The 15,680-nt window shown below is 38.4% G+C and overlaps 1 protein-coding gene across 1 annotated transcript in view; it reads right to left on the bottom strand.

Annotated features, from left to right (window-relative positions):
* DPYD (dihydropyrimidine dehydrogenase) overlaps nucleotides 1–15,680 on the bottom strand; it is a 741,385-nt gene that overhangs the window by 267,061 nt on the left and 458,644 nt on the right. Inside the window, exons 13-14 of the mRNA XM_081817099.1 lie at nucleotides 8,428–8,496; nucleotides 107–190 (exon numbers count right to left, since the gene is read on the bottom strand). Of these exons, the coding sequence (XP_081673225.1) occupies nucleotides 107–190; nucleotides 8,428–8,496 (153 nt within the window). The remainder of the gene's footprint in view (nucleotides 1–106; nucleotides 191–8,427; nucleotides 8,497–15,680) is intronic.

A 15,680-nucleotide genomic window follows, 5' to 3' on the forward strand; every position in this document is an offset into this window, starting at 1 on the left:
GTCACCTGATCCACACATCTCCTTGCCTAAGGTAGAGTTACCATCCATACAGGGGCCTGTTCTTGTCCCCCCAGAAATACGTGATGGTAGCGGTTGAGGTCCTTACCTGCCCGCAGGCCAGGCCCATTCCTCTTTCTCCCATGCCATGTGGACACGATAAATTTAACTCCAGGGCATCTGCTCCAGAAGCCTTGACAATATGGAAGGAAAATGCAAGAAAAGGCAAAGCTTTATTTGCGTCTCGATACGCTTTCACCATTGGTAATTCAGCAGAGGTCACATTTGTCAAATTTAAACTCTTCCATTTTCTGCCTGATAGCTAACTTGTGAGGTGTATTCTGACTCTCAAATGAGAGTTATCTGTAACAACGATACAACGGCAAGTATTCCTTTGGTGCTTGTAAGAGGACACTCACTGCTCTATGTGCTGTGTATTTGTTATCTCTGATTCTCATAGTCCTTGGATTAGTAGGACGCCGATTCTGCAGACAAGGAAACCGAAGCACAGGGGAGTTCGTGACAAACCTGGTATGTTAAGTGACACAGCACAGATTTTAATCCAGATCTGTTTGACGTCACATTTAGTTTTCCCTACACAGCTTCTATTTTTATAGATACAAATCTTACTAATTCTGGATAATTGGTACTGGAAGTCGTAGTGCAAAGAAAAATGTAGTAGGCTACCTGGAATGCATACAAGCAAAATTTAAAATGTTTTTTAACTAAGAATCAATTGTGTTGCATTGAAAATAAGTCCATGATAAGAAACATGAAGTGCAAATAATTTTGTCTATAATAATTAAATAGGATTCCTTCTAATTTAGCTCATTAATTCATTAATATACAAATGGGTCCTGCAAAAATGAACACAATAGTTAACTCGAAGTATTCTTAGACTATGTGAAGAATCATAGAATTCTTGACCAGTCTTCTGTGAAAAACTCTTAAGAACAAGCAAAACACTTTTTTAATAGTTTAATATGATAACCGGAGGGATGGGGGATAAACTATACACGATTCAAGTTTGTATATTATTTTACCTAACTTCTAGAATTTCTCCAATGCCACAATTTCTTTTTAGTAAGGTCAACTAGAGGCTTGAGTCCATTTCCGTAACATTAAACATGTCTGTCACATCACGCAAAGGCTTAAAAATAGAGTTCACTGCTTTCTAAGTGTATAACAGACCTTTCTTTAGGCCAACAGCTGTTTCTGTCTTCAAGGGCTCACTGTTTTTCCTGATTGTTCAAAATTTTAGCCTCTTTTTTCCTGCTTTATAAATTTTAAGTGGGACCTCAACAAACTGAAGAATTCTAGTTAGCTATATCTCAGTCGACTTTCCTACCCATCTTATTCATTAGTGAGTCTGCTTTTTCTTTTGCACATTTGTGAGAGCTCATTTCATCATCCAGCCTTTTTTCTAATACGGTTTCATTATGGCTTTTGATTCCCTAATTCAGTTTTAAAATGCTTCATATTATCTGAACATTACCATGAATCATGCTACTTTTTTTCCCCTGCTGATTGGGTGGTAAGCATGAACAAAGCACAGCCTAAATTCTGGGTTCTAATCCCAGATCTGCTAAGGAATGGGGGATGCTTTAGGAAGTCAGTTAATCTTCTTTGTGTTCAACTACTCAAGTATAAACCGTACATAATAGGACCTATCTAAAAACCGTATCATGTGGGAATTACCAGCTTAATTAAAAGACTGTACATTGCAATTATATACAGTATTGCCCTTTTTTTTAGTCTTAGTTATTTCAAATATTTCCTTTGGACTTCTTTATTTAGCTGAAATGCAGCAATTAATAGTAAATCAGTTCAACAACATTTTGGATTAGATAAACTTTAGGTGGCATCTGTATACATATTTACATTATACATCTTCATCTTTCTTAAAATGTAAGTGGAAGCTTACAATTAGCTGTGATAGTAGATGATAATAACTAACATTGAGTGCTTACAATACGCCAGATACTTTACTAGTAAGCTCTTTGCAGTGGGATATATCATTATTCCCATTTTACAAATGATAAAATAGAGGTTACAAAGAGTTCAAGGGACTTGCTTAATATCTCACATCTTGTAAGTGAGAGTAGGGTTTTGAAACCAAGCATTTTGAGTCCAGAGCCTGTGTTCTTACTATCAAAACTTATTAGCAATCACTAATTCCAAGGCTGGAGTTGGTACAGTGTGTTAAGAAGTTGTAACATTTGACATCCTTAAAGCTTCTAAACTTGAAGTAAAATTAAAATCTTTTAAAACCACCTATCCCCATTAAAGGCTTTTCAGAGACTAATTAATAAAGATTTCCCCAGTATTATGTATATCTACAAACATCGACCCACCAAACACATCTGAAAAGGCCTTTGATTATCTCAAAACTGAGATAATCCTGCTTAAGGTGACACCAAGAGACAGAAAACATTCATTTGGCCTCTGCTTGAATATTCTCATCACAGGATGTATACCACCTTAAAAGGCAGTTAATTCCATTTCCAAGCAACTATATGCATTCAAAAAGCCTTAATTGCTGAATTAGCATGAAATGTTAAATTAACTGAAACTGGGCATGCATTCTGACTCCTGTTAGTCACAGCTTTTTAGTTTACTCACTTAGCCCAGAGTTTATTCTACCTCACCTAAATGATTACACAATAAAGTACTCTAGTGAAGGCCATGACATAGAAAATCTGCTGTTTCTAATTTCATACATTATCTACTTATCACCCATTTATTTATACGAAGGAGAATGTCTATGTTAATAGCCGCAACTCTGGAGGCAGATTTCATGGGTTTGAATCCCACTTTTACTACCTACTACATGTGTGGTCTTGGGCATATTATTTGACTCTCCTTCGCTTCAGTTTCCTTGTCTCCAAAAAGCAGAAAACCATCGAAGTAACTCATAGGTTGCTTTTTTAAGTTATAAGCTTAATAAAAGTGAATGACTTAGAACAGTGCCATTGGACTATAGTAAATATTATGCAAGTATAAGCAATTATTGTCTATCAGTTTCTCTGTCTGTCCATCCAGCCATCCAGTTAGAATCTCCAACCTGTCCTTCCCCAGTCTTCTATAAAAGGATTTAAAGTAACTATTTATACTTCAGCAGGTGAGGGGGAAAGAAAAGGGGAAAAAAAAACAATACTAAGTAATGATCAGAATAGTGGTAGCAGTGTAGTTTCTAAAATTCTGAATCACTTTATAAAAACTCTCAGAAAAACTAAGGTAGCAAAACCACAAACCTTTGTACAGTATATACAACGAAATCAGATACAAAGTTCTCCTCTTCTCCCTTTCTTACTTTTCCCTTCCTTCCTGATCAATAATTTTAAAGTCATTGGGTGGGAGAGCAAGGTAGCTGACCAAGAGGATATAGGAGGAGCCTCGAGAGCCCAGCGTGGGGTATCAGAGCCCGAGAACAATAAGATGGATGTCGATTTGGGGGGGGAGCTGCTGTAGTATATCAGAGCCCAAGTGGGAAGGAAGGCTTCCATGGGAGGTGGGAGCTGGCAAAAAGCATCAGAGCCCCAGAGGGTCAGGAGGGTGTTCCCTTGGTGGGACACAAAAGGTACACTTCTTGAATTTTCTCTTACTTTCGTCTGTTAAAAGAATATAAAATGTCCAATGTTGACTCTCTACATAGTAACACTGTCATCTAGCCTCAACTATCCCAAACTGGAGACACAAGTTCGGGATCTTAAACCACTCTGAATTGGATTTGGCAAAGGTTAACCCTGAATGGGCTTGGGCCTCACTGGACACTAAGTCAGTGACTATCTCTTGTCCTCAAGGACGCGTCCACCTTTCCTGATCGCATTCCGTCCTGCTAACTGTCACTCTGCAGGGACTTATACCCACCTGCTACTATACATTTCTGTAATACACCTATCTGCTTTCTACGTCAGCGTACTTGAGATCTCCTCACTCTAACATCAACTTAATTTCACAACACGCTGCTAGCCCAGATTCACATTAAAAAATGGTAAGAACCTGGCTTTTAAGTGGTTTGTTTGGACCCTCTGCTAGGAATAGTGTGGTCACTTGGTTTTGATACCTGTCTTTCCCCTGGACCTTCCTTGTGTCATCCTACCAATCACGGTCAGACCTTTGGCAATCCCTCATCAGATCCTTGACTTAAAACCTTCTACTTTGTATGTCAATTACCTCAAGTTCATTAGTGCCAAATAAAGTGCCACTCTTCTCATTTATTCTGTAATTGCTTCCTTTTTGTTTGTCACATGTCACTACACCAGCTCTGTACCCCTATTTTACTTCAATAAATATTTGACAGATACCCACTGGTAAGCAAAGCCCTGTGCTTGGATTTGGAGATTAAGCAGTAAACCAGTCAGGAGTCTGTACCCCCAAGGAGTCTGCATTGTAATAAGCAGGACAGACGTTAAAGAGCTAATGACACCATTGCTGATTACTTAATTAAATGCCACAAAGGAAAAGCACAGGCAGAGGTACACCTAGATTCTGGGGAGCCTAAAGCTTAAACAAATTGGGGAACCTTTTTTAAGAAAAAAATTAATTAAAATTACAAATACGAAATTTAGGTACAGGGGCTTGGAATTGACTTGGGCAAGTAAGGGGCCTGAAGCTTATGTTTCATTAGTTTTAATGGTAAGTTGGCTTCTGAGGACAGGAGCTTAGAAGGAGCAAGACAGAGGGTTTAACCTCCTGGTCAGGGCACTTAGAGTTGAGAAAGAGAGAACATTCTGTGAGCAAGAAAGAATATTCCAGGCCAAGGGAAGAGCAAAGGCTCTCAGCTGGAAGCATGTCAGAGGAGTAAAAGAAGGCCAGTGGGTGTGGAACGTGGACAACAAACTGAGGATAACACTGGGGAGACAGGCAGGGGCCAGATTATGTAGCACGTCCAGGTCAAGTCAAGGAGTTTGCATCTTGAGAAAGATAGTGGGAAGATTTTGGATGGATTGAGGGCAAGAAGATGAGTGGCGCTATCTCAGATAAACTGGGATTGGGGTGGCAGAGATGCCTATGGAGCCACACAATTTATACGCTGCTTTGAATCTGATGGCCTTACTTGCCACTCAAGCTTTTGCCACTCGCTTAAAAAGGGACCACAGGCCCTATTGCCCTTCTCACAACTCCCGGCATGGCCAGCTCTCACAGCTCCCTCGGCACGAAAGCGGCGCTTTGCCTCAGCTGTCCGTGCCCGTCCCAGCGGCATCTCCAAGAATGCCAGTGCCCAGCCAGGCCCGACCAGGGGGCTCGGACTTTTCCCTCCAGTTCTGAGTTTAGATCTCACAACATCTCACAAGAAACACCACACAAGAAACATTTCACAACATGGTGTGGCATGTGACTTCCTTAGCGGCGGCTCGAAAGGGGCAGGATACACAATCCCACAGAAGGGCGGAGGAAAGGAAAGCCCTGGGGTATGAAATTTGACCAGTCCAAGCAAGTAGACAGAAAGGAAGTAGTAGGTACATCTCTCACCCTTCTTCTCCTCTAAGCTGTTGGGAGGCAGGACGATTTCACGTGGCGTTCTCTGTCCCGTGTGACTGAGCCATCAGCTCCATTTCCTTGGGAAGTGGGAGCCAGCTCTGCCATGCACCACACAGGCTCTGCTTTCCCTTCTTCCTATCCCATTTCCCTTTTCTCCCCACTCATACTGCTCTGGGGTTGTAGCCTTCAGTCAAGCATCTTCACGTGAACTTTGACGTGAGCTCTGTTTTCTAAGCTAATGCACATTGAGAAAGAAATGGATTCAAGATCTATTAAAATGAGATCAAGATCTATGTAAGACCTGATATTGTGAGTTTTCAGTATGGTTCAGTTTGGTGTCTTTCTGATCTTTCTGAATGGTGTCTTTCTGATACAGCTGAGGCTATGTTTTATTCACCTTTGTTTTGGCTGGCAAGAGACCGTGCACACAGTAGGTACTTCACAGATCTTCCTTTGCATGGAATTGGAATAGGTCATCTGTGACCCAGAAAAGGAGGAAAGCCTGTGATCAGATACTGAAAACCTGAGCAGACCCTAACAATGCTACTGATTTGACACCAAGCTGTGAAAACTTTTCCAGAGGTCACTTCTTTTTCCTGGTGTTCAAAAAACAACAAATTCAAACCAAGTTGAAGAATACATAAAAGATGACATTAAAAGTGTGGTCATTCTTGGGTTAGAGTGAAAAGGAACGCTTGGTTCAGTATGGTTCTATTTCTAGAAGAACACAAAACTTTCTAAAAAATATGCACATGATAAAGAAGATACACTGGATATATATTAAAAAATAGCATTCAGTTGAATTTACCATATTTTAAGAATGTACCTAGGTTCTATCTTTTTTTAACCACCTACATGGTCTTAAATGTTTATTTAGAATAGGAAAATAGAGTGGTAGCCTCTGGTGAAACAAATAAACAAATAATAATGATCGTTCCTTGCACAAACTTTCGTTCTGACACAGAGTTTCTCCGTCTTTACTTTTTCAGGTTCTGGTACGGATTTGGATCTGTCCTGCTGTAACACATGTGTCGTTTCTGTTTTCAGATCTAATAGTAAAGAGCTCATAACAGACTTCCTCAGTTCCCTATTGTGTAATTCAAAAATTAATCTACTATAAGGAGAGGAACTTCATGAATTTCAAGTATATTCATCACCACATTAAGTCATTTGTTGAACTTAAAACTGGTGCTAGAACAGCTGCTGTGATATCTTTGATTTCTTACCGCCCATTATCACCACCCCCAAAGAAATGTACATTGTAAGTGGTACAGTAACTTTGGCTCAAATACTTTTTTGTTTTTGTGGGTTTGTTTTAATGTGGGCTCTTCCAATGTAAAAAAAAAAAAAGTCTGTTTTAATCTGTTTTGAAGCATGCATTCATAAAGACAAAACCAACTACTGATTCTATAAAGCATTATGGGGTTCCTACCAGAGGAGCTATGAGGAATCATGCTACCTAATGTTGCCCTCCAGGGGATGTGGAGGCCTGGGGAGAGCTTCTTCAGGTGATACGCCCTGGGACAGTTCATATTTTAAGATTATAGGGAAGATTTTTTTTTAACTGACACTATCTATAGATTGACCTTCTTGATATGTAGATTGCTTTCCTGTGGAAAGATTCTCCAGACTGGTTTGACTGAAAGGAAAGCATAACTTCTCCTTTTTAAAATTTTTTTCCTTCTTTTTCTCCTCCTTTCTTTTGTTTTTGTTGTTCTTTTTCTTTTTTTTTTTTTTGCTATGCATACTTAGAAAATGATATTAAATAAAACTGAAATTAAAGAAACTAGATATAGAATGTGAGAAATGTAAAAAGCACCTTTAAGTTGGTTAGTATGTTCCTAATTAAAGGTTTTGAAAGTAAAATTTGCTTATTTAAAAGTTGATGCTCATCACTGAAGAAAATATTTAAAGTATCTTATTCTACAGAAAGACAGAGGCAAGCAGCATGATAAAGCCATTCATCATAGTCAGCTTAGAATTGGCAAAGCTCATGCCAAGCACAGGTTCTGTAGAAAATTTCATGGTCAATTAGGTAAATTCATGTATAAAGTGGCCTCAGCATCAAAGATCATGAAGCCAATTACTGATCATGTTTAATTTCACCCCCTTAAGTCCCAGAAGTCATTTTTCCCCCTCACAGTATTAAGATATCCAAATAAAATGTACAATTTTTGAACACCATAGAAGGTTTCATAGTATTTTATAATGTAGAGTCATTAGTATATAAGTATTGTTAGATGTAGTCTTCTACATTTCTGAGCGGTTTTCAAAAAACCTCAGCTAAAGCTGTCTAGAATATTTTTCATGACAGCATGATGGATATAAATGTACAATTTTAGGTATGTATTTTTCTATCTGAAATACAAATTTGAGGCACATGGTTAGTTGTTTGCATTTGTGCAAGATTCAATTTATATTGTAGAAAACCTGCTGACTAGTGTTCCATTCAGGAGCATTCTGTCTTACCATTTTATGCATGTCTGTATTCAAACTAGAATAGTATTAAATGAACCTTTTATATTTTAAATATTCAAGAGTTTTATATTCAAAATTTCTTCTCGCTGTCAAACTAGTTTGCCTAAAGGCAAGGTAAGATCCTGTTACACTCTCAAAGGTAGAATTAAATTTTATCATGGCATCCATCATAATATACAATTTGCTTAATATGCAAATAAAGAGTATATGGATTCAAAGAATAAAGGATTTTTAGGTAGTGTGTGAAATCCAAGGGACCACTTTTATAGAATAGATTCCTTTTATATTTACATTTCCATCATTTTAATGAAAACACAGGGTAAACAAATTATAATAGAAATGTTTTAAGTTACCATTTTCCATTCAATTTTACTTCTACTGGGCTATTTTTCATGGCAGCTTTTTATTTAAAACTAATAAAAATGGAAGAGAAGAAATAAAATAAATATATACTAAAGAAATCATTACCTCAGCCATTTTGGAAAGTTCCATCCAGTCATTTTTGCTATAACTGCACATGATGCTAGCAATCACAATCTTCAAAAGGAAAAAAAGGAAAGAATGTCAGTTCAAATGGTTGTACACAAGGGCGTTTTGCACACAAGGGTATATTAATATTTACACATATATGTTTATAATGGTAAAGCATATCATAAAAATTAGTTTTTGATCTGTTGAAAGACAAATTATTTAAAAACAGCAGTGTATTATGGTGAGGCAAAGGATGAGATTCAGGGCTTCAGACTTAGGTTAGAGACTTTCTCATTTACTACCTTTGAATTCTTATGTAAGTTACTTAACTTCTCTGATCCTAAGCATTCTCATTTTTAAAATGGAGATAATGATACTGACTTTGCCAACCTCAGAAAGTGATAGTGGGAATCACATAAATTTGTGTATGTGAAAGGGTTGTCTAAATTATACAATGACATGGAAATCTTCATTAATATAATTACTGGTATAGCTGAAAGTTTAAGGATATGGAAAAGAAATAAATTAGTGTCTTCTTCAGTCATATCTTATTACAACAAGGATAATAATACCTTACATATTCATAGTGCATTATAGTTTTAAACTTTGTTAAATGTTGATTATTTAACTATAGTCTTACAGTAAGCCTATAATAGAGGCTATACAGAGTAGTAGTTACTACTACCTGCTCTGAAGCCGGAATGTCCAGATTAGAACCCTGACTCTGTCACTTACTGTGTAGGCAAATCATTTAGTTTCTTCATTGGTTAAATATGGATAATTGTACTACCTACCCAGAAAAGTGGTAACAGAAATTGCTAAAAACTTATATAGCCCTCATGATGTGCTAGGTACTGTTTTAATGGTTTTTACTTCACTCACTTAATCATTCCCAACATTATTCTTCCCATTTTACAGATGAAGGTGCTGAGGCACTGAGATGTAAAAGTCACATAGCTAATAAGAAGCAGAGGCAGGACTCAGACCTAGGCAGTTTGACCGGGAGTCTGTGCTTTTAACCACTAGATTTTGCTGGCCCAAAATAAGTATTCAATACACATCAGTAACTTTTTATCATTAACATTTAAAGACTGAGATTGAGACGCAAAGAGTTTGTGCCAAGCCTAAAGTCACAGATTCTAGTGGAAGAGTCCACTCAAAGTCCTTATGCTCTTACCACTGCAGCTTTTTTTATATATGTCTAGAAAACAAAACAAAGATATGTTGCAAAAGTCGGATGAATGCTTTCGACATTGAGAGAAACAGAAAATAAGTTGTGACCATATTGGAGAGAGTTCTGAAAACCATGAAGACAACAAGCCTGTCTGTAACGTTGAGTTAATTTTTTCTCTCCTGAGAGATTATCATCTCCATGGGAGCTGGGACTGCTCTGCATCATTCAGCATTTTATCTACAATAACCAGCATGGTGTTTGGCACACAATAAGACTGAGTGAATAAGTGAACGAGGTCACCAAAGATTTAGGGGAGTTGCTTTATCAGCTCATCCTTTTAAAAGTAAGCAGAAATGAATATCATGAGTCAGAGAAGGGAAAAAAACAATTGATGAAAACTGTTGGCAAATAATTACTATGAGTCAAAGTAAAGAGTGAGCAGGGCTAATGCGGGTGTTGGTCTGGTGACGGAAAAAGGGTCAGATGTTAAAATACACAGGACTTATGTCCTAAAAGGAGCAATTGAGAAAGACGAATCAAAAGACTTGAGAGTCTGCATCTGAGGGACTGAGAGAAATCTCAGAACATTAGTCAGACAAAGGTGGGACAATGATGAGAAATAAGAAGCCAGGTTCAGATAGACTCCTCTTTAGAGAGAGGAACAAAGGGGAGAAAGTAAATGATGAACAAAGGAGGACACTTGAGAATGCCTAATTATTTGGGGACGAGTTCAGGATTCAACATTTGTGTCCAGTGAGGATGCAGCTTTTAAGAATTTGGAGACAAATGTAATAATGATCCATGGCCTTTTCTCTAGTGGCTAAAAGAAGGGGGGGGGGAGTCAAATTCCATGCTTGCCCATTTGCAAACTAAAAAATGGTCACCAGGATAAATTATGAACCTTCAGCTAAGAGATAATCTTTCTGCCCTTTCCACATCATCTGAGATCTCAGGGATATCCTGCCCCGCTCCCCAGTTTGAAACGGACCACTGAGGAATACCACAGGGTACACCAGATCTTCTAGGACCAAACTAATACCTCCTGGTGAATATCCCTTGCATGAAAAAATAAGGGACTCCAATTGAGAGGAAAATCAACTGGGGGCAGGTGGGACAGATTCCTATTGTTCTCAGTGGCTTCAAGGTCAAGTAAAAACAAAACAAACAAATTTTAAAAACAAAACAGTTAATACAGGCACCTGGATGGCTCAGTGAGTTAAGCATCTGCCTTCAGCTCAGGTCAAGATCCCAGGGTCCTGGAATCAAGTCTCACATCGGGCTCCTTGCTCAGTGGGGAGCCTATTTCTCCCTCTCCTTCTCCCGCTGCTGCTCCCCTCTGCTTGTGCTCTCTCTCTCTCTCTGTCAAATAAATAAAAATCTTAAAACAAAAAAACCCCAAAACTAAAAAACCGTAAATACGAAGATTTAGGAAATGGGTGGAGCCCCTAGGCTTGTTGCTAAAACATTAAAGGCAAGGTTAGATCCAAAGATTCAAAATGAAAAAAATGATTTTAGCTTTAGATACCAGTTCTTCTATGGTTAAAGTGACAAACAATAGACCAAGGTTTTTAGGGAGTTTTATTACTTAAATCAAGATAAGACAAAAAACAAAAACAAAAACCAAACATGCCTCCAATTATGACAAAGTAATCCCCAAGTTCACATTCCCATACAAATATGAAGTGGGTGCCAAATCAGCACAACATTCTCCTCTCCAGTGCCCCTCTTTGGCTGCATGGGGGACAACAGGGAAGATCCTTCTAGTGGGCAGGACCCAGCTAGGCAGATAGGCTGATCAAAGAAATCCACTGCCAGGGAGGTAATATTTACTAGCACTGACAACAGGATATGATATACGCTCTCAACTAGTGTCTAACCTGGTTCCACTTTACCAAATGGCCATTTTAATTTTGATAAAGCTGTTATTGCTTGAAATACATATTGATTGTGCCAGGGTTGGTTAAAGTCATCATTTGCCCTACAAGTCCTGAGGATCATGAGAAGCCACATTTGGGCTTGACGGAGAGAAATAAATATTACCTAGAGAATTGTCCTGAACATCAAGAGTGCTGGTGCAACCAAATGCCTTGGAATGCAGTGACTGAGAATGATTTTGGGTGGGCTGTCATTGAAGAGGGGTGACCACACGTGGGAAAGAAACATTATGTTAATAGGCAGAGGTAGGTTTTATTTGTGTGCTCCGAGCAGCCAAGCACTAGCCTGTTCTTTCCTCATCTGTAACAGACTCTACATTCTTGCCCCCAAAACTGACAAAGTATCTCCAACAGGGCTAATCACTGTGATCAGCTATTCTGCTCTCACCAAAGTCCTGCACTGGAGCTGGGAAGGTAAATGATTTTTTCTCTCATTGGTTCCTAAACTGGAATGGTGTTCAGAGCAACTGGTGACCATGGACTGACCCCTCACCTGAGCCACCCTGCCACCTCCACCCAAAGCTAGTTGCACTCGGGAAAAATAAAGCAGACACAGGAAGGTAGAGAATGCGTGATGGGAAGAGATCCATGCTACTGCCACTTTCAAGCCAGGTGTACCACTAATGTATCTGTATGTGTAAACTAACACCACTTTTGGCTCAAGAAAATTCAAGTTATATTCTGGTTTCTTTCACTTAGCATCTTGACAACTATTACAGGCAAAACTAAAATTGGCACTTTTGAAATAACTTCCTAAGCAATTTTTTTGACAGTCAAGTAAATTTAAGGGGAAAAATAACTTTATACCTTATTTTTTAAATGCCAAATTGTCTTCATAGTTTAAATATCCTTAATCTAAAACCAGGGATGTTTTGGGAAAATATGTGGTGACATTCTATTTCAGTGGAATAAAGATGACCCCCAAATCATTTTATTCTTTATTAAAAGATACTAGGATTTTTCAAAGTGTCAGGCTGAAAGATATTAACACTAAAAGGACACTGGGCATGACTTAATCTTTCTTTGATGATTAGAAAGCCCTTCAGTGTTTTACTGTGCTTGGTTTTTAGTCAAGCAAGAGAGAATAAGGTTTCTTTTTCCTCTGAAAAAAGAGAATTGATGGTTATTTTATATTGTGAAACATCATGCAATATTACCAGAAATACATATCAAACGAAACTTTTTTTAAAATTAGAGTAACTTTTGCCAATTTTTCACTTAAATTACACCATTTTTGTGCTCCATTTTTTAAAAGATTTGTTTACTTATTTTAGAGAGAGAGGGAGCACAAGTGGGAGGGCCAGAGGGAGAGGTAGAGAGAATCTCAAGCCGATTCTGTGTTGAGCATGGAGCCCACCTCAGGGCTCCATCTCATGACCCTGAGATCTGCCCTGAGCTGGAACCAAGAGGTGGACACTCAACCGACTGCACCACCCAGGTGCCCCAGTGCTCCATTTTTTATAACTCATATTTTAAAACATTATTGGAAGAGTTCACATGTAAAAGCCAAATGCTATGTAGTGTTTGAACTACATCCTACATTTTATGATATACAGTCTAGTGGGAGATTCAAACAATGTCAGTCAGTCAATTAATAAGGAAAGTGAGCATGTACTGTGAGGTAGACACCAAATGACATACAAAAGAGTTTAAGACATGGACTTAGAGTCTTTTCTATTGAACATTCAACCAGTATTTCTTGTACTATGTACCCATAACTATTCTAACTCAAAAGTGATAAAACAGAAAAAGTCCCTGCCTTCCTGAAGCTTACATTTTAGGGAGGGAAAATAATCATAACAAGTTTTTAAAAAAGCATTATTAGGAATCTTTCCAGGTCAAGATTATTGTTAGGAAGGCATTATAGAGGACATCACGAGGGTACGTAGTGCCATATCAGACAATGGTCAGTAAAGGGCTCTGCGAGTTGACATATGGAAGATAAGAAGGCATCTTACACTGAAGAATGGGATGGGGAATTGGGTGACAACTGGCATTCTAAGTAGAGGAAAGTACATGTACAAAAGACACCGAAGTGGGAATGAGCATGGCATATTTAAGAAAAATCGAAGGCCACATGGATGGAGTTTCATGCTAGGGCAAGAAGAATATAAGAGAAAATGAGAAAAGCAGGCAGTAGCCAAATCTCTGGGAGCTGAACCCTGTGGGAGTTTGGCTGTTATTATAGGAGCAATGGAGGACAGTGAAAGGTTTAAAGGAGAGTGATAAAATAATCTGATCTACATTTGCAAAAGATGCTTTTCACTAAATTAGAGGGAATGGAGTGAAGGTGTTTTAGGATGAAAACTTGTCCCTACAAGTTAGGTTGAAATAATGTGCCTTGCATAATATCCATGGAGATGCAGAGAGGTGGACAGTTCTGAGCTGGAACCAATAAGACTGGTCAGTGGTTAGATTCAGAAGATGAGAGAAAAGGAGAGATTAAGGATAACCCCTAGATTACTGGCTTGAACTACTGAGTAGAATGTAGACACTTTACTGAGATGGAACAAGGCCTGGGAAAATAACTAGTGGGGGATTATTAAGAGGTTCAGTTTTAATATTTTACACATAAAATGTCTAGTAAGCATCTCATTAGTGAGGACATAAATTGTATCACTGTATTCATAAATCTAAAATTCACTAAAGAGGGAAGGGATGAAGGTGTCCATTTTAGAAAATTCAACATATAACAGTATTTAAAGCTACCTGGTTAGGTGACTTCAAAGGGAAGAGAATGAAACAGATAAAAAGAGGGCCCGGGATGCCTCCTGAGAATGTGATGTCACAAATGCCAAGAGGGGGAAGTGTTCCAAAAAGTAAAGAGCAGCCCACTCTGGTGAATACTTCTGAGAGTTTGCGTAAGAGAACAGAGAATTGTCCATGCAGTTTGGCAATACAGAAACCATTGGTAACTTTTGCAAGAAGGGTTTCAGTGAAGCAGAGGGAACAGTAGTCAGACTGGAATAGTCTGAGTGAACAGAATATGAAGTGGAGAGAAGTGATACACACATCTCTCCCAAGATTTTGGTAGGCTAGTCAAAAGATAAATGGGGCAGTAGATGAAGAGTTATGGGAAGTTTAGTGAGAGATGGTTTTTTTAATAGGCCATATTTGAGTATGTTTTTATGCTTGTGGGAATGATCTGGAAAAGAGGAAGAACCTGTTGAGAAGGTGAGAGGTGATGATGAATCCATTGCATAAGTAGAGGAAGTAACCTCTGATAAGAGCAGAGGCACTGTTTCCAGTTTGATGGAGTGGAAGAGAAAAGTAGAGACAAAAAATAGGTATGGATACACTTGAGTTTATAGATTTGGTATGGAAAAGGTGAAATTATCCTTCCTGGTGTTTACATTTTCTTAAGTAGTAGATGAGGTCTCTTGACAGGAAAGAGAATGGGGGATAGAGATTTAAAAATATGGGGGAGAGATGGGAGTACTTGAGCTGTCATCCAAGAAAATGGGAAAGCAAGTTTACCAAGAGCTCATGGTTAAGATTCCTATGCCATGAAGGCACATGTACTTAATCAGGATTGGCAATGTTTCTGGAAAGGGAGATTAATTAGTAAAAGCAAAAGGATAATGTGATTTAGAACACTGGAACACAGATCAGAGCCCCTGTTTTACAGAATGTTTTATAATTGAGACCCATCTTATCAAGACTGGTTTTTAGGGGCACCTGGGTAGCTCAGATGGTTAAGCGTCTGCCTTTGGCTCTGGTCATGATCCCAGGGTCCTGGGATTGAGCCCCGTATCAGGCTCCCTGCTCAGCGGGGGGCCTGCTTCTCCCCCTTCCTCTGCTTCTCCCCCTGCTCATATTCTCTCTCTCTCTCTCTCTGTATCTCTGTGTCGTGAATGAATAAATAAAAAAATCTTTAAAAAAAAAAGACTGGTTTTTGGTGCTTTGGTCATTAAAATGTGATGTGTTTCATGAAAGGGCATTCTTATACCTAATTCTGCTTTATAAAGAATATTTTTAAATTGCATTTTTACATAGCTTGACTTTCATTTTGATTCATGACTACTGAATATAACTTAAAATGTATACTCTTTGTGTAGACATCTAATTGCTATGATACATTAATGTTCTAAAGCATATAAAATGCCAGCTATAATAATTTATGAATCAAATTTTGCATGTTG

This window comes from Leptonychotes weddellii, chromosome 4, assembly GCF_054177405.1.
Source record: "Leptonychotes weddellii isolate Sample4059 chromosome 4, ASM5417740v2, whole genome shotgun sequence".
In the NCBI taxonomy this organism is placed as follows: Eukaryota; Metazoa; Chordata; class Mammalia; order Carnivora; family Phocidae; genus Leptonychotes; species Leptonychotes weddellii.